This window comes from Amphibalanus amphitrite, unplaced genomic scaffold (genome assembly GCF_019059575.1).
Source record: "Amphibalanus amphitrite isolate SeventyFive unplaced genomic scaffold, NRLGWU_Aamphi_draft 001140F_arrow, whole genome shotgun sequence".
Taxonomy (NCBI): Eukaryota; Metazoa; Arthropoda; class Thecostraca; order Balanomorpha; family Balanidae; genus Amphibalanus; species Amphibalanus amphitrite.
In genome coordinates, this window is record NW_024882634.1 from 205,255 (window position 1) to 229,191 (window position 23,937).

The 23,937-nt window shown below is 49.0% G+C and overlaps 1 protein-coding gene across 3 annotated transcripts in view; it reads right to left on the bottom strand.

Annotated features, from left to right (window-relative positions):
• LOC122370516 (formin-like protein 20) overlaps window positions 1-23,205 on the bottom strand; it is a 38,246-nt gene extending 15,041 nt beyond the window's left edge. The window contains exons 1-2 of one of the 3 annotated variants that reach the window (XM_043346175.1): window positions 23,082-23,205; window positions 12,529-12,644 (exon numbers count right to left, since the gene is read on the bottom strand). In XM_043346175.1, coding sequence (XP_043202110.1) covers window positions 12,529-12,644; window positions 23,082-23,091 — 126 coding nt within the window. In that variant the 5' untranslated portion in view covers window positions 23,092-23,205. Of the gene's footprint in view, window positions 1-12,528; window positions 12,645-22,549; window positions 22,623-22,856; window positions 23,003-23,081 lie in introns of those variants that run through there. The other 2 variants (XM_043346174.1, XM_043346176.1) reach the window with 2 other exon arrangements.
• Window positions 23,206-23,937: the final 732 nt, after the last annotated feature.

The window sequence follows — 23,937 nt, forward strand, 5'->3', positions numbered from 1 at the left end:
ACTTACCAGCAACAGCAATCTATCTACGCCCTACGGTGGCAAGGGAGACTGTGAAAGAAGCGTAAGATGGATTCTAAGCAATTCTTTTGTGATATACTGAAGGTCAAAGTGCAGAGGAGAGCGTACAAGTCCTGTTTTGTGCCAGGCTGCTGCAGTAGCACTTATGAAACTCCGAAAACGATCTTCGTTCATGTCCCAAACAACATTACCCTGAGGAGATGATCGTCTGCAATAGCAGGAAGAGCTGATGCAAGTACTTTGAAATCCACTATCAAGTCGGTGCTATTGTTGTAATGATCACTGTGAGGTGAGATATTTTGTGCAAGGGCTGGGTGTAATGCCCAGGAAATGACCTCCATTCGCCCCCTGACCGGTCAGGGTTATAAAATTTCAGTGGATGGCGGTCCGTTTGGGGTTCAGATGTCAATTGTATTTTGTTACTGTCAAACAATACATGTTATGCTGGCAGCGAATGTGTGTAACGTCGTTTTTCGAAACAGAAGTTAGAACTGTAACGGCAGAGTGCTTGCTGGTCTCATCGTAAGTATTGTAAGTGTTGTAAGCAAAAGCATTGTCAATATTGTAAGTATTGTGAGCATTGATGTATGGTAGATATCACCTCACATGATCTCGGCTCAGATAACCCTCTCCGGTGTCCCTGTCAGTAAATGGCACCTGGATCATTACAGATAAGATAATTTGTCATAATTCTGAAAGAATTGGGTGGTTTTGACTCGTTTACTCGAGGTGCAGGTCGCATTTCAATACTTTTCCATAGGCTTGCAATGTAAAGGTCACGACTTTGACCTAACCTCAGGTCACAGATAAAAAATTCTGAGATATACAAACGACACATACTGCAGGTACTGTTTTGAAGACTTGATGAGAGGAAATAACTTCGTGAAAAACTCAAGCTCTGACGTGTTTGCAAACTTTTCTGAGGTGGGGTCAACAAACCCGCTCTGGTTACCTGACCTGACCTGACCCGGCATTTTTTTTTTTTTTTTTGCTGAGATGTGCGCAATGAGCATTTAGGAAAAGTCACCAAATATGAGCTGAATGTCTCGCGGCGTTTGGCAATTGTACAAGAAAATCCTGAAAGGTCTCCCCGTCCGAAATAGGGTTAATGTGCCTATGAAGAGTTACAGATGCCAAACATACCCAGATCTAAGACTGCAGTTCCCAGCGCCGCTGCAATGTTTTTAAAACAAACATACATAGGACATACAAACATGTTTATTTGCATCTGTTTTGGATAATAGCAACTCATGGCGCCATCACCGGCGATAACTGTTAGGATTTGAGATATATTTTTATTTAGGCCATTAGTTTGGCTGTAATGTTTATTAATATTAGTTGGGCGGAGTTTGGTAGTTTTTTATTTAACTTGTGGTATGTTGTGCTGATTGCGGGTTGTTCAAACCTTTCAAATGTAAGGACCTTATTGAACTCAACCCTACCCCTACACTACCCTACATACGACTGGACGCTTTCTTAGCCCACAAGCATCACGACGCCGAGATGGAATGTAGCCGAGAAATCACCCTCGCCATCTGCTCTAGAGCTAATCGTGTGGGGCGGCGTGTGGGGCGCCGCTTAGCCTATGGGGGTGCACTTCTAGTGGGTGGGGGACGGGGTGCACCTGCACCCCTTTCATATGGAAAGTTACTTCCCTGATTACAGCTCCCCGTATTGCACCTAATCAGGGAACGGCCAGCAAACGAAGGAACTATTTCTGGATGACAGGCGAATAACCGCTCACGCAAGGAGCGGAGCTCCGCCCCGTCCAAAGTGGCCAACAAAGCAGAGACAGAGGCAGCATCACATCTTCCATCAAAGAACTGGTTTCTGGCTTGGAAGATGAGCTCCATCTTTGCATCCGAGTCGGTGCTGTCAGGAATCAGCTGGTCTAATGGAGTGAGAGTAGTGAGACGACTAGCTATTGTATCAGAGCTGCCTGGTCTTCGTAACATTTGCACCGATTCTTCTCGATCGGACTCTGAATTCTGTCCCTCCTGCGTATTACTTGAGGCATTGCTATGTAGCTAAGTCTTTGGCAGAGTTTCATTATCCATGCTTTGCAAACAGTGCCATAACAACACAGTTAATTAATCACCAAGCTTCTTTGCAAGTTCCAATACAGTTAAATCGCACGCGATTTGAGTGCAAAAATCAAGAAAAGTGCCAACTTGTTCCCGTAAAATATTTTAAATATTTACCTAAAAAAATGAGTAATTTCCAGATAAAATAACAGCGAAATCAGTTTTCGCTTGCCAATAAAACTCACAGATATTGAAGCTCCATTATTAAAGGAACATTTTAATATATGCCATTCTGGATAAAACTTCTTAGCCACGCAATACCAGCGCAAAATAAAGAGACACTGAAAACACGACCAACCACTCCGATTTACCATAGGAAAATACATAGAAAATGTATGTCTCAACTGCGCCAAATATACAGACAGTTATATACCTACATGTGACGTCATGATTAGCCCGACCAATCAGAAGCAAGTTGTTTTCAGCCACAAATAATTAATTTCTGAACTAACTAGGCATTTTTTTAACAAAGTGATTTTAAATTAAATCATTAAAAATTCTGAGCTTTTTTATTTTACCAAAACATACAGAGCATGCAGATAGGTCCCAACCCTATTTTGGAACACGATCGGGAAGAGGACAAAGTATCCACGGTCTCCACTCTAGCACATACTAAACGCCTAATGACATTGATACAAAGACCCCGAATGCATTGACGAGTAAATGTGCATCAGGAACGGATTTTCCTACTTGTTCATCATAGTGATACGTTTGTAATACGCAATTACTCTGCTCATGGATCCCAGCTCAAAGACGCTAAGATCAAAATCAGGTCAGTCCCAGAAACTTTGGTTTTTATTCTATATCTATAAGTACTAACAACAAATTGTAGTTTGTTTTCTACGTTAATGAATTGGCACTAAGTCATGATCGCAACCTTGCGGTACTTTAATGCCATTTCGATTTTGCAGTACTTTAACGCCAACAAAATTTTGCAGTGTTTTAACGCCTGTCTTGCTATTGGTGTCGACATTTCTGGCGGACCTTACAGTCTGTTTTGTTTCTCTATTTTGATTTTGATTTTCTGGTTTGGGACGTTATATAGTTGATATTTGAAGGACTTATGTATTCCATTCTAAAAACGAATATCTTTTACCAAGAATATTAGCAAAGGTATCAGTATATTTATCTTGTTCCATGTTTGATGTTAGGTTCTGACTGATGAAGTCACTGCTCCATGGATCCCCAGTTCACATCATTTTTAGCAGCTGTAGTAAAAGGGGCTTAGGTGAGCATGAAATTCATTGTTCTTCTTACGCCTTATATTATTAAATATGACCTGAATCTGGTTCTAAAATACAAACTGTGAAGCGAAGTGAGATGACCATGGCATGAGTGTTTTACTTTGCAACACAAGGTTGCTCAATTGGAAAGAAAATATTTTCTTCTTGCGCAGTACACAATTTTCCAAATGAATTTCGGGAACGGGTCCATCTGGTTCCAATGCTGACCTAGTCCGGGTCTGACCGGTTCTGGAAATGTGCCAGTCAGACTGGGTCCGGGTCCGGGTCCCAAAATTTTCCAGTTTTGCCACCTCTAGTACCTAGGTACCAACTGCCAAATGCTTTTGGCTCATTAGGCGCCTGTGCCTGAGCCTCTGAGACTCTTGTAAGTCTGAAATATGGAGTTAAGTGATGGCTAAAGCTGAGGGGGTGATCTAGCATTGATTATTAGGGTGTTGATGGTGACTTGTAAACGACTCAAATTTTTTTGAGTCGATTCTTTGTTTGAGTCTGAAAATTTGAATCGATTCATCAAATGACTCATGATGTTAAATTTAATTGATTCGAATCAACTCATGACTCATCAAGTTCCTCGATGAAGTGATTCGAATCAACTCATGACTCATCGAAAAACGGTTTGATTCTGAGTCGATTCACGAATCAACTCAGAGTCGTTTACAAGTCTGGCCCAGGGTGGCTTTTCTCATCTTGGACCTCTACCAGGCGCGACGCCTCGAGCTTTAAAGTCCTCTAGAAGCCATTGACGGACATAATTTGTGGCGAATTTGATGCGATAGGATCAGAAATAAACGCAGAATAAATTGGTATCGGTCTCAAAACATTATTTTACCTATGAAACCAGCCGGAGACCGCGGAGTTTTAAATTCATCCCTAGGGTGTGCGCAGGGTGGCTTTTCTCATCTTGGACCTCTGCCAGGCCCGACGCATCGAGCTTTAAAGTCCTCTAGAAGCCATTGACGGACATAATTTGTGGTGAAATTGATACAACAGGATCAGAAATGAATGTAGAATAAATTTGTATCGGTCTTATAACCCTATTTTGTATATGAAACAAGTTATAGCCAACCAAGTTTTAAATTCATCCCTAGGGTGTGCGCAGGGTGTGCCCAGCTGACTGCGGGTCCAAAGATGAAAATTTTGTAGGCGTATCCTGCGTAACTTAGTCAAAAGCGAATTGCAGAGGTAGTGTTTAATTTGCGCAAGCAGCGGCTCATTCGTTTTGCGTTGGCAGCAAACCACCAATCATAGTTGTTATGAATATCCAAAAACATTTATTCAGAACACAAGCCTGGTTTTTACAAACAGTTGAGGTGATCAAGGTCATTCAACGCATATTTGTTATTAACAGCTGGAAGTGTGCAAGGTTATTTTCTTTCGTTGTCAGTCAGGGTGAGTTGTTGGGTTTGTGCCTTGATTTAGCATCTTTTTTCATGGAAATTGCGTATTATGGAGCAAACCTGTAAGTTCTGACTATATGGCGCTGTTAGGTGTATCTGGTAATCTGGCTGTTAATTGTTGAGCATGCGTTGAGCATTTTTCAAAGATGAAAGAATTCCAATTAACCTGGTTTTTGGGGATGAAAATATTTTGCCCATTAGGTGTGATTTTCCACCCAAAATTCAAAAAAATGGAACACTGTACAAACCGGTCTCTAGCGATGTGCCAAATTTGAGCACAATCGGCCCAGCCGTTCTCGAGATCTGGAAGCGGCACCCTGCACGTGCGCACGTGCAAAATGGGTCCCAACTGACTTGTGCACGGCACCCTACTAACTGCTCCGTAACCGTGTACCAAATTTGAGCGCAATCGGTCGAGCCGTTCTCGAGATCTGGAATCGACCCCTGCACGTGCGCACGTGCAGCAGCACCCCAACTCTGGCACATGGATATGCAGTGCCTAGTGGGTGCCTACCTACATGCCAACTTTCAGCGCAATCGGCCCAGTAGTTACCGAGATATTGCAACTATTACAAAAGTGACACCTCTTCGTTTTGCACGTGGCACGTGCATAAGGGGTCACCCACATGCATCGGGAATAGTCCAATACTTGGTAGAAGGAATGAAGCTACCCTACAAAAATTACGGTCAAGTGGTTGCTGAGATATAAGCGTCGCAGAATCATGACCACGGCCGGCCGGCCGCTCATACTCAGAAATTTCCGTTATTCTACATACGTAAGACTCCGCTCGCTTCGCTCGCTCCGTAATAAGGGATAGGAATGGAGAGGCAAGGCAGGGTGAAACACGAGCCGTATTCCACTTCGTTCCCATAATCCGAGCGTATTTCTTCCCTAAGCTCAAAAACGTATTTCTTCCCTAAGCTCGAAAACTTTAACTCGAAAATCGGGTACAGCCGATCAATCATACGCTAATATTTATAGTAAATGCGGAAGTATATACTTCACGTATATGCTCACGACACAGGAAACTCAGCTGCGATCAGCCCGCAAGCTCCACGTTCTCACCCACGTTCACAGCCCTTAATTCAGCTTCAGCAGTATAATCCCATCCCATTCCACCGCAAGGGAGCCAGGGTTGAACGTGGTCGAGCGAAACAAACCCATCCCCTGCTCTGCCCACCAGGGCACCCGTGACCGGCCGATGGGATTCTCACGGTCAGTCTTTCAAGGCATTTAGCGAACGGGTAGTCTGTGAAAGAGACCGAGCCTTGGCTTTGCAACACTGCAATGGCATGGTGCTATGGCAGCACGGCACGCGACACGTCTCGCCACAAACGGTCCAACAGGCCGAGACTACGGCAGTCTGGCGGCTGGGTAATGCTCATGACCGGCATGTGTTGGTCACTCGCACTGCATTTCTTCAATAAAGTCGTTCAGAGAACCCTCACGAAATAGTGGAGCTCGCCATCATTGACCGGCAACAGAAGCTCTTTTTTAGCATGAGGTCGTATGTGTGACGGGTCAGCTAGACAAACGATGAATCATCTAGTTGCGACATCAGAGAACGGTGTGATTCATTACCAAGAAAGCAACAGAAGTTCACAAGTTCGCATTCTGGTATTAGAACCTCTTCTTGCAGAGTTGAACGGGAGCTAAAGCAGTAGAAGTTTACATTATAGTATTAGAACCTTTTCGTGCAACCAGTTGAATGGGATATGAGCTGGGTGCCTGCTTGACAGTGTTCGACGCACAACACCACGGACCTGTCAACCGCCCACTCAGCGGCCGTCGTCGCTCCAAACGCCCCACTTCGGCAGCATCCGTTTTCCATTCTACCACCACCCCCGCCGCCCCATAGGCCGCCCGCAGCAGCGTCATAACCTCCCTACACGACGGGGGTAACGTCCGGAGCCGAGGCGCCGAGCAAGGCCGGCCGGCCCGTGACCAGTTCCGGCCCGCTCCATGGCCGGTGACCGGTCTCTCAGCCCGTTCAACGGCCGGTGCTGCCTGACCAGCTACTGGGCGATGGGCGGGGTTGGTCGGGAGCTGGGGAGGCGCGGGTAGGACTGACTGAGCTGATGTGAGCGGCTCCCGTGGCCCACGGGTAGCGTCGTGCTGGCAGGGCGAGGCCATCTCAGACGGTGAGTTGGCACTTCTGGAGCAGGCTCAGAATGACGGTCGTTAACCACTAGTCTGTAAGTAGCCGGCATGCGTGGACACCCGACGGTTGCAAAAAGACATACGTAAAAATAACCCAGCTTTCGTACCACTCCACAATGGACTATTGAGCTCGAGGTAAGCGACAATTATTATTGAGACAAGTGTAACAAGAAGTAAATAAAATTACGTCCAAAACTCTAAAATGGTACCAGTCACACATTTACATCCCATAATGATGCGGAGTGGAACCGGGATTGAACAGTTCATCACTCATCACCATGCAATGTTTGCCATGTTATGCAACAAAACATAACTTTACAATGACTGTTAATCACGGACGGTAAACATTCCCCGCAAATGCCTGATCATTATTAGCATAACGGTTCACCACACGTAAATCTGAGCTCTCCCGACCGTTTTGCATGTCTGGTGCTGAGCATGACCTGATTGGGTCCATAAACGGATGAAACCTTGGCAGCGGCGGGCAACGGACCGCGTGGGGACGATCCAATGGATCCAAGTCTCGGAGCATCATCCACCTTCTCTCCAGCCAGGAATATCTATTGTCTCATTCAGAGACGAAGGACGATGGCCGAACGACCTGGCCAAAATCGCGAACCAACTCATCCAGCGTCCATATGTCCTTCAAACGGCCCGCACTTCCGACCTCTACCTATATTCATTTCACCGACAAATCGGCCCACATTCTTAGCCGGCGCTCCGCACACGTGGTAGCCAAGGCCGGCGAGGGAGCGCGTGTCTGGCGCGGTCGGGTGTCCTCAGCGCGTCTCAGCGACACCTATCGGACCGACAGGGGGCCATGAGGTCGGCCACGCCGCGCCGCGCCGCGTGGCCCGGCAGTACACCTACCACATGGCGTAACACGCCCCTACCCCTCCCACCCGACAAAACCTCGATACAGAACGCGGCTCCGCCTGCCGTCGTCGCCGCCACCACTGCCGACAGAATGTTAGTGACAGAGGTATATACAGGAGCCAGACGAGTTGGTATCGAGACGTTGACCGTGCGTCAGGACAGGGTTATGTGCATAAAAAGGAGAAGGGGACTGGTGAGAAGCCTAGAAAACCGAACGGATGACTACTCGTACTCATGTGCAGTGATATGGGTGATTATAGTAGATACTGGAGGTCTGCTCGCGAGCAGAATACAGTGCGTATGTTTTGGCCTTGTTCTGCAACACAGGTCTTGGGTTCAAAGAAAAAACCCTGATGACACCAGCGGAGAACCTTTTGCATTCAGAACTTTCCACAGAATTTTTTCGATGATTTCGAATTTCGTATCCAATTATTAAGTTTATATGAGTTCGGGAAGCCACTTTTTCAACCATCTTTTTCACATGTTTACGCACCCACCCAATGGGTTCAAGAACTGGCCGGATACCGGTTAATCACTGACTGACTGACTGACCTTTTAGACCCCGCGGCACGTGCCCGCATACCTTGCCATGAGAATAATTTATGGATAACGGAATTCTTCAATATTACCCGAAAAAAAATTCAGCTCCAAACTCCCATCTTACTTCAAGCCCAATGTTGTAAGTTGAGTTATCAATATGACGGGCAATATGCATCAAAAGGCACTAAGCCTTTTACTAGAGGCACCTGGCAAAAGTAATCTTGCCTGGCACCCCCTCTATAAAAAAAAAAACGAAAGAAGAACGATAAAATGGGATGTCGAAGGTCGCAGCCCGCAGGTTTTTGACGGCCAACGCTATCGGGAAGTGAACGTCCATTATATGCACAGTACGATATACGCCGTCAACCACCCGGCAAGTTATTGCTAAGTTACTACAGCATTTGAAGCGAAAAACTTGTGAACTTCCGCCTGCCTAAACACCATATGACCTTTGAACCCTTCGTACCCACTGAACCAAACTTATCAATGGCTCGCCAGACAAGTTTATCAACGGAGGCCAGGGTACAGATAGCAAAATACCAAATAAGTCTTCACCGTTCACTTGGCATCCCATATGGCGAGAGCGGAAAGGTGAACTCGACACTGGTAGCCTGTCTCAAACACACATTTCTCAATGCAATTTCCGGTGAGCGGCCGTTTCAGTGCCACCAGCATGCCACAACCACCATGCCAAACGGCCCAATTATCCTCGGTTCGGTCGCCATTTGGCTACACTTTCCTTCGAGCGCCAGACAGCTGGCCCACTGACGTGGCAAACCGCGTGACGTCACGACGGATGACGTCACATTTCCGACGTTCCCCACCGACGAGTCTCCCCCACACTTGCAGACGGGCCCGCCGCCAACGGCAGCGGTAGAGATGCAAAATTAGACCCCTCACCGCAGTGGTAGTCGAGTCGATCGTATGCTCATAAACAAGCGTTGCATCACTGGCTCGGGCGTCGCTGTGTAAAAAGAGACATAAGCTCGCTACCCAAAATACGATTTTTGACGCATTTTCTAGTTATTACTTCAGCCATCAATAAACTACTTTTCATCAAAATGTCATCCTCTTACATAAATAGAAACCCTTTTAAATTCGAAACGACCCTTTTAATTAAACAACCCAACCTTACAAATCCTTTCCGGGGAAAATAACATTTCTAATCCGCACACCTGCCACCTCGGTCGGCCCCTGGTAGCGGCGCACTGTAGGCCGGCAGCCTGAAAAAAGCGCTAGAAATTCCCCCAAACTGACTGTCCACAATATGAACAAAATAGGTATCATTTAATCCCGAATTGATCGAAGAATACGATTCCGATGCTAGTTTTGCCCTAAGGTCAAAATTGAGGTCGTAAGTTGTCACCAAACACAAGACAATTTAGGCTCTCTATAGGCCACCACATTTACCGATTTTAATGATGAACTTTAGTGGTAATTTATTAGTTGACCAATCGTCGTTTTGAACGAAATTTCCTGTCAGACTAGTTCAGGGCACTGTTGTTCACTGTGCCAACATCATTCTGACATGTTGCATCGCTTTTCTGCAAGATAAGCTAGCTGTTTGCAAGCAGCTGCAAGACGTAATTTAAAATCATATCCAATTTTTTAATTAGACTTTTATAAAAACGTTATTTCGAGCGGCTAAAAATGAACCATAATGAACATTTTATACTAGCCTCTGATTACTCATCTTTCGTTCCATATAGGTGCTTTGCTGCTTTTCCCTGCTACTTTTCGAGGTATGCGCCAGTAAACCACATGATGTAGGGGCAAGTGTCACCTCGCCGCTCTACTGAAGGCCCGGCGCTCTTTAAAACGCTGGAAGTTATGAAAAACAAACGCTTATAATCTAAATAAAATATATGTCCCTGAGCTCCGAATTGATCAACGCACACAATGCTGTCAACATTTCTGGGTCAAACTCAAAAATTCAGTCATTATTAACCCCTAAACACAAGTCAGTGATAGGTAATCAACAACAACTTGCTCTTTAGTTAGACTTTTTGAGAAATGTTATTTAGAGCCGCTAAAAATGACCATGCCATACAAACCACCAATCATCTCTCTGTCATGCCTACTCGCAATTTTTGCTAATGCCTGCTACTCTTCGAGGTCACGTGACCTCACAATTAAAAGTGAATGGGGAAATAAGGAAACTGTTGTTTTTGCGCATGGAGTGATTTCAAACTATCTCAAGCACACGGAATCGTGATTTCGTGCACTCCTTGCAAGATCCGATGCTTTACTTTTGCATTGTTGACCTTCCGTGACGTCATTTATGACGTCACACCGGTCATAGGAGTTTCTCGTCAATAACTCACGATCAAATGAGCCAGCGACTCGGGAAAGCCACCAATGGACTCGGGAAGACCTCCCGAATCGAATGATATGCGATACGACCTCCTTCGATTAAGTTCGTGGCCTGATGTACTCTGAACTGACCTTGACTCGAGGTCAATACCTTAAGTTGACCTCACCCGAACAAAAAGCATACCATTCGACGCGCCTGAGCCAGGCGAACACGATGGTGCCAAAATCGGTGCTCTGCGGCCATTGTTTTTGCGAAATTATTTGCCAAAAACCAAACCCTACCTTGGGCTTTTTGACTTTACCTCAGAGGTTACCGGTTGACCTGGGACCTTAAAATCGGGTATCAATCGTTCCGCCTTGAAACGGCGCACACGCTTGTTTTTTCCGCGAGGCTCTAGCTCCATTAGGGGCGAAACGGCAAAAAGGGGTCGTACGAACCCTCCCCCCCTCGGCCGGCCGAGGGGGTGGGGGGGGTCCGACAATAGTTAGGTCCGGCGAGGGTTAAGCAGCCCCACTTCGTTTTTAGCATGTTTGCTTGTCACTGAGATCAACGACTCAATCACAAATAATTTCTAGCACTTTTCCGGACCCCCGGCCCAGTGTGCGGCGGCGCCGGTTCCCCCCCCCCCCCCTTGCCGGCGCCGTCAGGTGTCCTTCCCCGCCCCGTCCCCCCACGGTCAGCTGATCGGCGGCCCGGCGCCGACGCCGGACCCACGTGGCGGCGTGGTGGTGCACCCACGTGGTGCGCGGGCCGGCCGGCCGGCCGGCGGGACAGATTACAGCCGACGCCGCCGGCCGGCCGGTCGGGAAATGTCGGCAAACTCAGGGGAGACGCGCCCAGGCATACCTGCCGGGGTGACAGAATCACAGGATGACTTCTAGGGGAGATAACCGCAGTGAAAGCGGCGCACACGTGGGCACCTGCGGCGCGCCCGGTCCCCACACCGCGTGGTCGCGGCGTGTTGTGATAGCGCCGTCCCCGACCCTTGGGGCGCCCATTCCCTGGACGGTGCCGCGGCCAATCCGCCGCTGACACAGTGGTGTGACGCCTGCCCGACCGGCTCACACGCCGTCCAGACGGTGAAACACGCCGCTCGGACGGCCGTCTGAATCACCCGAGGTCATTCTCCGTCCGTCCGAACCGTGTTGTCGCGGCAGAGAAGGGACGGGGTCCCATCACCCGTCCGGTGCACTGTTGTAAAAACCTCCACCGGCATAGAAAGGCGGACGGTCCAGCGAGCCTAGTTACGGGGTGAACTCTGAAAGCCGGCGATGAACCATGGGCCGAGCCGGACCGGTTATCGGTCCGGCTGGCTTCTCGGAAACTGACACCAAACGGTACTGAAGTCCACGTGGCGCGGTCCGTCGGCCGCTCCACACCGGTCACTACAGGCTACAGCTGAACCTCACCGAATTAAACAAGCCCGCCACGAGAGCAGGTGTCACGAACAACCATCCCCGGGCGCACGGGCGGCCGTAAAGCATCATCACCGTTTGGCATCGGTTCAACCCATCGCCGCTTTCCATCCAGGGCAGTCCGCTCACTTCCCATCGCCATGAGCTGCTCTTACCCGGAGCCAAACGAAAGGAGGCCGCTCTGATTGACCAGCGAGCACTTGACCAAAGGCCGTACTCCAGCAACAGTTAGTGACCTGCGCGGGCTACACTAGCATAATTACGATAACCAAAACCATGATCAGAACCGTCACCAGCATCAGTAACACTAATAAGTTCGGCGCGCCGTGGTGGTTAGTCACAGCTCAAAGAAAACCTGCTCTGGCAGTCATCCGGCATGCGATTCACACTGGATAACTACCGAGAAAGAGAGCGGGAGAGAGCGAGCGGGGGCGAGAGCGCAGCGCTCGACTAGCCCGGGGTGTGGGCGGAACACCTACCTCGCTCCGTCCGGAGAGGCACAGGTCACGCTGCGGCTCCGGCTCGTCACCGAGCTCCAGCGGCACTCGGCAGGTCGGCTGCGGCTCCAGCGCGGGCGCGTCCAGGCGCAGCACGTCTGTCGAGCACGGATACACATCGCTCATATCCAGCAGGTCATCCAGCAGCAGGTCGAAATCGGGGCGGCTCGTCGGCCTGACGGCGCTCGGCCATCGGCGGCGGACCGGCGCGCTGGCACAACATCGCGGCGGCGGCGCGGCGCGGCGCTCACTCTCTCACAGCTCGGCGGCGACTGGCCGGCCGGTCGGTCGGCCCGCCCGCCCGCGCCGGCCGGCCACATGGGGACCCACGCCGCCGTGATCGGTGCCGCCAGCGAGCGGAGGAGGGGATGGGGTGGGACCGGGATTAGGAACGGGACGGATACCCGAGGTGACCGGTCACAGACAGACCCCTAATTGAGCGGGACGGAGACTGAATGGATGGGGAGGAGCGGGCGTGGACCGACCGAGCACAGGCAGGAATGGAGTGGACACATGGTACACAGCGTGTAGGGTCGACACAGGGCAGCGGATATTACCAGTGAAACTTGAACTGAATGCAATCTCGAATAACTAAAAAGAATCAAGGCCATCCTAAACAGGAAGTATAAAAGGGTTGAGAGATGGGACAAGAAGCATATTAAACACCAAAAAAAGGCGGGTAATATAAAATAATTTACGCTTTTTAGAAAAAGGATTATGAATAATAGGTACCCTGAAGAATAAAAACAAAATGCAGTGGACAAGAAATATCAACAAAAAGTCAAAAACTCCCCCGCACTCCTGAAAAACATGCGTATCCTGATCATAATCTGAATAACTGAAAAGAGTGTTAGTAAATCATTAAACTGTCACCGTAAAGTGGGGCTATTTGAGACAGTGGGGCTATTTGAGACAGTATTTAAAATCGCTATAAAATGAAGAGCGTTTTATTTTTATGTGATATTTTTGCTCAGGAAAGTGTGGAATCGAGCAGTAAATCGCCTGAGCCAAAATTAAGCATAAATTTCAAACGGTTTTTATTTTATAACAATTTTAAATACTGTCTCAAATAGCCCCACTGTCTCAAATAGCCCCACCTTACGGCACTGAAATGTCCGGATTTCTCCGTTCGATCGGGCAGTCCGACATCACATCCATCACCGTTCCATCAGACTATCGGCGGCAGCGCGAAGGGTCTCAGCAATTACCGGAACCCGAGCCGGTGTCCCCTCACACCGGATAAGCGGCAAACTCGGTGTCCCGTCCCTGCGACTGACACGCCTTCTGGGTGGTAAATTAGCCCCATCGCCCCCCCCCCCCGGAGACGCTCTGGGACCCCCGGGCCCCGATAATGGGCACGCGCATTCCTCAAAATTACCCCGGCGTTGAATTTCAAAGGAGTGGCTAAACGCACGGCTTGGCAATAATCTGGGATTTGCTGATAAGGATGCATGCTCGGGTTCATGGTTCAAAGGGATTATGACCCGAAATTGATGAGCCAAAACATTTCAAACTTCACCCTCCTAGGGCGTGACGGCATTAGCCTTCAGGCATGTCAACTCTCAGTGTGTCAATCTGAGTCGTTTTTTGTCAGAGATATTGCGTAACTGGCCATTCAAGGGGCAACTTCTTCAATAGCGCGCTGGCGAGGGCGGAACGCACTGACTCTAGCCTCTAGCCCATGGCTGGTCGTTCCTTTAAGTCTACCCATGTGTAGACTTAAAGGACACAACATTTTTGAACACAACAGTTCAAATACCGTAGCCAAACAAAAATAAAGGCCGTTAAAGGGACCCTCCCACCTTAACATTAGATTTGAGTTGAGATAGCCAAAATGGGGTCCCTGGCTCACAATTACCGGTTTCGGCACTCACAACATCGAGAAATGCCTTAAATCAATCGGAAATATTGAATTTCAGAATTGCAGCATTTTGATTCAGAGGGGCTAATGCTTAGGAATACCCCTCTGAATGTGTGACGTCAGCGCAAATATCTAACGATTTTTAAATGTTTGACTAAAACGTTTTGTAGCACGCGGTGGTATATATTTGCGCGCAACATCTGCCGCAAACGCCGCACTTCTAAAATAAAGTCGCTAGAAACAGCGGAGATCCCAAAAAAGTAAACAAAAGTAAAAGTCTAATATCTTGAAAACCGGTGAATATTTTTCGGTGAAATTTTGTAGATATTCGTTTTCGCTCTTTCTGAACCGAGCGACATCACTTTCATGCCAATTCATAAACTTTTTTGAAGGTGGGAGGGTCCCTTTAAGATCACCTATTGCCTCTTGGAAAGGCTGAAGCTGAAGTGAAAACTTCGTAATAAGCGTTTTTTTACGGCGATAAGAAAAATTAGCATAATAAAAAAGCAGAAACGTACACAAAACATGGAGTTTGGACACAAGACACACCGAAACACAATGTCACAACCCACCAACCCGCCGTCAAGTTACAGATAAGCCCCACAGTATCGTCCTCAGTTGGCCGTCTCCGGTGCAGACTCCGATAACGTAATCGCAAGAAGCGTCACTCAACAACATGGGATTCATTCTCTGGAGTACGCTCATTCACAACCCCTCCACGCAGCCACCCTGAATAGGCCTCCACCTGTCCTGGGAACGTACCGCGCCCGTTCCCAGCAGAGCTATTCCCCAATGGAAACGCGGCGGGATCATCTCCCAGGGATAGAACCAGGATCCCACCGGGGTGGAGCGGCACAGAGGCAGGTGCAGGAACGGAGTCGCACAAGGGCCAATAGCGACCAGGAATGAATGGTGTTAGAGAGATGGTAAGCTGTCCCTCCGCATGCCCACGTAGAATGTGCATTGTGCACGTGATACGTCTTCTGCATCTTTTTTTGTTGTCTCTTGTACTCCCGAGTCATGGGGCGGACCTTAAACGTTTTGACTAGGTATATAATCTTTGGGCATTGAGCAAAGTATGAGGATTGAGCTAGGAAATGTTCCGAGCCTGCCTACACCTTGGACTTTGGAGGACACGTCACTGAGGCGTGCTGGCGGCGCCTCAGGCGACGATCAATATTTATTTGCCGGTTAATAGGTGCAAAGGTTGTGAAAGGTTGTGCAATAGGTACACCAATCATGTTGCACCGGGGCATATTTTAACAAATTTTCACTGCGTCCCAAAGTTGAGCAGAGGGCGCGTACTACGACTAAGGGCACAGGGCATGGAACAGGGTAGGGCACTGAGGAGGGTGGAGAGCAGGGCACGGCAGGATACAGGGCATGGCACAGGACATTTTAGAGGAAAGGGTACAGGGCAGAGAGCAAGGGACAGGTTAGGGAACAGGGCAGGACAGAGAGCGGGGCACAGGTCAGGGAACCGGACAGGGCACAGGTCAGGGACGCAGTGGGTCAAACCAGGAGGGGCTACGTCCCAAGGCGAGGGGATTGCGCCCCAAAATGGGACGCAGTAAGTGCTTTGAAATATGCCCTGTATTGCACGGGTTTGGGTGTGTCAATTTTCAGCGAAGATTTCAACATGAAAAAAAAGGACGAAAACCAGCATGGTTTTCGTCCTGCAAGGTCCTGTACAACCCAGCTCCTTGAAGCTATGGATGACTGGACGCGAGCAATAGACTCTGGGCAGCCTGTCGACACCATTTACCTCGACTTTAGCAAGGCATTTGATTCGGTCCCACATGGTCTTCTTCTTTCTAAGCTGAAGTACTATGGTGTTGATGGAAGGGTGTTGAAATGGGTCGAAGCATTCCTGTCTGATCGCACCCAGCAGGTCCTGGTCGAAGGCGCCTTGTCAAGCAGCTCTAAGGTGAAAAGTGGTGTTCCTCAGGGTTCCGTACTGGGTCCTTTGTTATTTCTCATATACATCAATGACATGCCTGACCATCTTGAAAGTCATATCAAGATTTTCGCGGACGACTCCAAGCTGTTCGGTCCTGTTCAGTCCCCCAGTGATAGACTTCGACTTCAAGAAGACATCGACAAAGTAGCTGAGTGGTCACAACGCTGGAGACTCCCACTCAACTTGGACAAATGCAAGGTGCTCCACATGGGTCCCAGGAACCCCTGTGTCAGCTACAAAATGTTTGAATCAAACCTCACTGCTGTTGACGAAGAAAAGGACTTAGGCGTGACAATAGACAGTGCAATGAAGTTTCATGTTCAGACAGCAAGGGTTGTGGCCAAAGCAAACAAGCTCCTCGGAATCATCCGCAGATCGTTTGGAAATCTTAGCAAAGACATGCTTACTGTGTTGTTCAGGACCTTGATAAGACCTCACCTGGAATATGGTAACAGTATATGGGGACCGCCATCGAAGGGAGACCAAAAGAAGATAGGGAGAGTCCAGAGACGTGCTACCAAGCTGGTCCGTGAACTACGGCCCAAGCCATACTCGCAGAGACTCAGGGAGTTGGACCTGCCCTCACTTACGTATCGACGCCTACGAGGAGACATGATAACGGTCTTCCAGATACTCCGGGGCTCCCTCGATGTGCGCCCAGGTCTCCTTCCATTGGCAAGCTCCAGGATTACTCGAGGCCATCATTTGAAGCTCCACAAGCCAAGATCAAGATCAAGAGCGAGGAGGAACTTTCTGGGAGTCAGAGCAATCAACAGCTGGAACGGCCTGCCTCCCTCTGTTGTATCCGCACCTACTGTCAATGCCTTCAAGTCCCGACTCGACTCCCACTGGAAAAACATCCAATATTCATCAGTCTTCGATCAATAGAAACAGAGCGAGTTTAAAGTAATGATCCGGTCCAATAGGCCTGCTACTTGGCCTCAAAATTCCGTGTACTTCTAAGGTAAGGTAAGGTATGAAACCGTTGAGAGTATAGCATTATTGAGCTTAAAATTGTGAATATCATTAAATATAATCAAAGTTCTTCATTCTAACTATTTGTTATCCTTATAAAAAATAGGTGAGGTGGAAACACATCATGAAATCCCGTTACAAGAACTATTTGCCGTTCTACTTAGCCAGCATTGTCTGCTTTAGAACAAATGAATTGATCGTTACGTCTGGGTGCCCAAGTTGTTTGACAGCTTATCATGCAGCAGCGTCGAGTTGTTATTGTGAAACAACGTCATGCTTGATGCTGCAGCAGGCAGCTGGAACGCATATTTGGGATGAAAAACCCCTAGAATCAGCTTAAATTTGCCGCAGTCAGAAGCAGAAATGACGCACAGCTGACGCTGCATCGGCGAACAAAATTTCACCATCCAAGCAGCGCTTCCTTGCGAAGTATGAAAAAAAGACCGGACTGGGACCTCCACAAGAGACGGACCTCCACCCCAATGGAGGACACTCCTCGGCAACTGGCAGCGGCGGGACCGTGGTGACGGGTCACGGACTCCACTGTCACACGGCTCTCCAAAAATAACCCCCTCCCCGACATACCCCGCACGCCCCAGTCCGTGCCAGCCCATACCCCATCCAGGCATCCTTCCTCATCGTCCAATCCGGACGCCAGGGGACCTCGCGCACCCTCACCCATTTTCCTGGCACCATGAGTTCCCAAACGGACCTCAGCCAACCCATCCCGACCCGACCGGGGCCGGCAGGGGCTCAGTGGCGGGGGCCAGCCAGCCGGCCGAGTCTGGCACCGAGCCACGCACCACGCGGCCGCCAGAGCACGTGCCAATGGCTCCTCTGCAGGGCCACCAGGCGTCTCTGCCGGCGAATGCGAGCACCGCGACGGCCGGTCACCGCTGCTGTCACGCACATCAGCTGGTGAGACGGGTGTCATATCGGATCACTGTCCCGACCCCATCAATGTGCGGAAGTCTATCTGGCCCGGCGGGGATCCAAAATCAGCACGAGAGCCAGGGGCCGCAGGGGCCTCGAACGGGGCGAGAGGGTACGGACAGGGGCGCTATTGGGGGAGCACAGGCGCGAGCGACCCGCACCGGTCAGGGACCAAGCTGTCATCGCCAGGGAGCCCGACAGGTGGCCCGTCCCAAGGACAGAATGCCGTACGGGCGCCCAACGCCTACCCAAGATAGCGATATGTTCCATCTACACTCCAAACTTCGTCCACCTATCCGTGCTTCTATCCCCAGGATACTGAAATCCTCCTCCTCCAAGCCGCATCCCCCCTCCGGGCTGGACAGGCAACTTTATCTCATGCGGGCTGCTCCCTTGGAGCGGCACCGCTGCTCCTGAGGGAGCGCACCCCGTAACCGGGTGCAGTGAGTGCCTTGGGGCTGGGTGGCCTGTCCTCTGGACGGGCTCAGCCCCGACTCACTAGGGTGCCTGCCCAGACCAATGTCTCCCCCTAATTCCTATCATCCTTCCGGCTCTGCAATGGTCTTGTCGACCGAAAGGGCCTAACCCAACAAAAAAACAATCCAAACTTCGTAACAGATGTGCGCTCACATGTCTGATTAGTAGCGCAGCGCTTTTTGCATTCATGCCACGTGCCATCTGACCGTACACGGTCGTCGCCAAAGGAGTTCAACGGAATGTAATTAATCCCATCCTTTCAGACAGAACTGGAAAAGCGTTTTGGGGATTTCCGGAGCTGACCTTCGTCGCCCTCCCCGTCCGACTGACCACCAGTGTACCGGCTCAGCGGTGCGCGGCGCTCACCTTTCGTGACACGAAACACGTGGATGATCATGGTCACCGTTTGTGCCTGAGTTCTTTGCCCCGTTAGCCGCCGTGCACCGCACCGAGCGACGACCTGCACTCCTCACTACACCACCAAGAAACCGGCACTCCAAGAGCCAAAAACCCCAGCGAGCGGGCGACCGAGCCGGCGTCGAGCGGCGACCGTCTGCCAGATTGGCTCCTGACGTCGCGCCGGCCCCGCCCCCGTCACGTGGCCGACCGGCACGCCGTCGGCAAGTGCGCCGCCCGATTTAGATCGGCACCACCCGCCAGGGGACCGGGCTGGCCGGATGACGGCCAAGCGCGGTAGATCGCCACTCCCAGGTAGGTGCGAGGTCAGCACGCTGGGGACAGATGCTAGAATGGAGGGTGTCGATACAGGGGGGCGTTCAAGGTGTGGGATGAGCGGATTTATTTCCCGATATTGTAGGAAAGTTTCCACTGACGAGAGCGAGACGACTTCCGTCAGAGGCGTCAGTGGGCTTATGCGGTAAAGATAATAAACTGTTACGCGGTGGACTCTATGGCCTCACTGCGGGAAGCGAGCCAATGAGTGTCTGCAGAGGCGCGGGAAGGGTTTTATGAGGACGGTACAGACTACGAAGACTTAATCATACAGCATTGCAGACGCGCTCCCATCCGAAATGACAGTGAAACACTCTTTTCTGTATGGCCGCATCTAGTGTCAGAATCATATTCCCGAGTAAGCAGTGGGTCAGAACGAGGTCAGCTCGGTCACGTGACTCACCGAAGACCGAGCACGCTTCTACGTACTATATATAGTAGTTATATACCCTGGAGCACGCGGCGGCCGGTTCCAGTCGGGCAGTGCGGTTCCGCTAGCGAACAACAGCATTCGACTACACATTCACTTTCACATACCTCAAAGGTAAGGATAATTTGCATTGGGGGGGGGGGGGCAAGCATCATTGAGCAAAAGATTCAGCCTGGTTTTACTGCTTGGTTTGGAAGTGGGACAGATTTATTTAAGAAAACATCCTGAGCAGTCAGCTGTCAGCGTCTGACTTTGACTCTTGTAGCGATTAATCCAGCGATCTTTATGAGAAAAACGCCACATTGAAATTTGTATGACTTGTCTCGGAATTTAGACTAAATACCATTGACAAGTGTAGGACTGTAGGCATATCAAAGACGAAATCTGCGGGGCTGGTAATCGGCAGTCAACACAATCATATTCCATAATCTCCCATGGTGAATTAGACCTCTGATTAACCCTCGCCGGCACAGCCCATTTTGCGTCCTTCGGCGGCACGGGGGGGGGTACGATCCCCCTCGCATTTGGCCCCTAATCGAGCTAGAGCTTCGTGGAAAAAAACGAGCGTGTTGCCTGTCACGACAAAAAGCCGATGATACCCAATTTCAAGGTCCTAGGTCATCGGTTGACCTTCCAGGTCAGGTCAATGACCCAAAAGTGGGGAAAATCGGGATCCGTTAGAAAGTCGTATAGTGTGGCTGCTAAGAGGTTTTTCGGAGTGCTGATCACGAATATCGTTAGTTTTTATCACAGATGATGTCTTGAAGCATTTAGACCATGTCGGGTCCGGTCAGGTCAGGTGAACCAGTAGGGGTCGTGACGGGTATTCGTAGTGTCAACCGCCTCTGACAGCGTCGTAACAAGTTACAAAGGCACCAAAACTACTTCGTTATTGTTCAAATGGTTGCTAAATTCGAATTCTGCTCAAAAAACTAGCCTGGAAACATGTAAAACTCGAAATAGTGAAACGAGGTCACCAAAGGTCAATGACCTGACCTTCAGGTGTACTTGACATCCACCCTAATGCATGGGAGAAACATCAAATCACATGTTTGAACGTTTGAAACCACGGAAAGCTTGCAAAGGCGCGGCTAATGCGAGCCGACATGCGCCGAATCGCGATTCCGCCCAAACATGGTCTCGGAAAGTAGGTCACAGGTCAAAGGTCATTTGGGTCAGGGTCATGAATTTTTCAGGTTAGGTGTAAATTGATCAATGCCAGGGCCCAGGGTACTGAAAGTTTCGTCGCGATCGGTCGCTTTTTTACGCGGGTTATTCGCGAAAAAAAAAATCTTAGGGGGTTGATGCACCCCTTGTGCTGGCGAGGGTTAAGGCATGATGAACAAGCTACTGAAAGGCATTTGAGGATTGCTAACTCTCCATGAAAGAAAAGTGGGTTATGGATTTTGGCATTATTTGTGAAGTTTAAGAAGCTTGCGGAATGGTCAATGGTCATCCTATGAACACATACAATACATATGAGATGGAGGTAACACAAATATCTGGTGGACACATTCATCTGAGACTTCTTCAATACCCCTTTCAGAAAAAGAAGCAGTACTTTAGTACTGTTTCTATTTCTGAAAGAGGTGATATGACTGTTGAAGAAGTCTCAGACAAAACGTGTCCACCTGACTGTGTTGTATCCATCTCATAACATAACTATGCTTGTCTTTTACTACTTTAACACCTTCAATGTTTGAACATGACAATCCTATCAGATGTCTGTTTAAGCTTGCAATTGTCAAACTCCACCAATTGTAGGTAATTAACAACAGTCCATTATTAGTTTTGGCTTTAAAAATCAGCAAATGAAAACAATACATATATAGTGTTGGTTACCCAAACAAACTAGGTATATCATATATGCATATGATATAGTTTGCTTTTTCAAAGTTTGATCCTCATGTAAAAATCCCTTTTGAACACAGCACAAGATTTCCTAAGATAATGACTGAGAAAACTGGTTCAGTGGCTTGTGCACAGTACATATATGAATAATTTGAGACATGAAAAATATTTTCAAAGTACGATTTAAATACTGATAAATTAGCACAGTGCTTAACACTGTACGACTGATTGATTAGATCTGTTGTGGTTCCTGACAAGTTGAGTATCCTGTCTCCTGATCCCTGAGGCCTGTGGGATTGTAAAAATAAGTAAAGACTACTTGGGAGTGAGGGGAATCAGAGTCCAAGTCATGTACATAAAGGATAAATGATAACAATAACAAGTCAAATGTGTATTTAGACACACATCATGTACCTACGTAAAATTTTGAACACATTTATCATCTATGAAAAGCAGTGTGCATTTGCCAGTTTTCCAAGTAATTTAGCTAGCAGAACCTCACATACATCGGACGCCGGTGAAAACAGGGTGCCAGAGGGCATATTCACGTGACATTTGGATTTGGAACTTCTCCCCCTCCCCATGGGCCTTCTACATACGAAACGTCACGTGCGAGTTTCACGAACCTTGATCAAATCGCCCCAGGCGCCCTGTTTCACCGTCCCATACATCTACAGCGAACTGTGAAGGTCAAGGTCAAATTTAAAAAAAACTAAGTATAATATTAAAAACAAAACATGTGGATAATGCACTAAAATGCAGTACTTTGAACATCACTACTTGCCAATAATCACAATTTGTCTTGAATGTTAATGCCAAGTGCTGAAAATAACTCCTAAGATCCACAAATCACAACCAATGCTTTCCCGTCCCCGTCCAGCAGTGGTGGCGGAACAACTTCAATGAAGGGGGGGGGGGTCACTACCGACTTTTGTCCCATTCTTTCCATGTAACGCCAATAGGGCTAATGTTAACATACCAAAATCAAAGGGGGAGACGGTGCCCCCCCCCCCCCCCGTTCCGCCGCCTATGCTGTCCTTTACAAGTCACAACTACAGCGATGTAGACGAACACTGATAATTACACTATACCTTGAGAAGATCCTTTAATAATTTGTTTGGTGAATTCCTTCGATTCAGAAGAACAAAATCGGATAACCCAAAACAAAAGCACCAACGCCCCCAAACACAACCGGCAACAACACAAACCACGAGGCATGCCACGAGACGAAATAGCACCATTTTATTCATGCTATTGCAGATTTCTACAGCCAGCCTCCCTTTCAATACGCATGAGAGCCAGTACCATGAATTTACCTGGAACCATTTTGCGTCGTTTTCGTCTACAACCCAGCAGCTGCCCGATTCACGTTGGATTCACGATTCATGATTCATGATTCGCTGAACCGGAACTGTGACCTTGAAGGCTGGAGGGGGGAGGGGAGCTGATACAGCTGATATACGGCCGGCTTGGGTTGGGGGCGGGGGAGGGGGAGGGAGTTCTCTATATACCGTGGGGAGGGGAGGTGCGGAGGGAGGCGAGAAGGCATTATGGGATCAAGAGGCTAGGATGGGATCCTTTTTATGCGGTCTTTCTCAGAAAAGCGTAGAAGAGTTGCTGGCTGTCGTACTCGTCTCGCCGATGCATTTGATACGGTCATAGTGAAGGACCCTACACGATACGACTCGTCGGTCCCTTCCCACTATTTCACCAATGAAAGTCCTCCCTCCCAGTGGCCAGTGCTGGCGGACACCGAAGTGCAAAATCAGCCGGCAAATGCAGTCCTAAGGTGGGCAAACTATCTGATAATTGAATTGATACTCCAACGCTCAACGTTTCGCGGCCAGGATGCGTGGCCCGCGGGGCAGGGGGATGAAGACCGGAGGAGACGACCAAGAGGGAGTTGTCTAAAAAGCAGACGAGATTAGCAGACGAGCCCATGCTCAGTAACTACTGGACCGATTTTGATAATTCTTTCATCATTCAATAGCAGGGAACTTATATAGGTGCCGTTTTTCGTTTTTTGGCGATTGGTTCACTCTGACTGGACCAATCGGACCAAAAGGTCCAGAACCATACACCCCCTAAAAAGCAGACGAGCCCATGCTCCGAAACTACTGAACCCTTCGATGAAACCTTCACCATTAGACGCGCCGTGGTCGAACGGTGCCG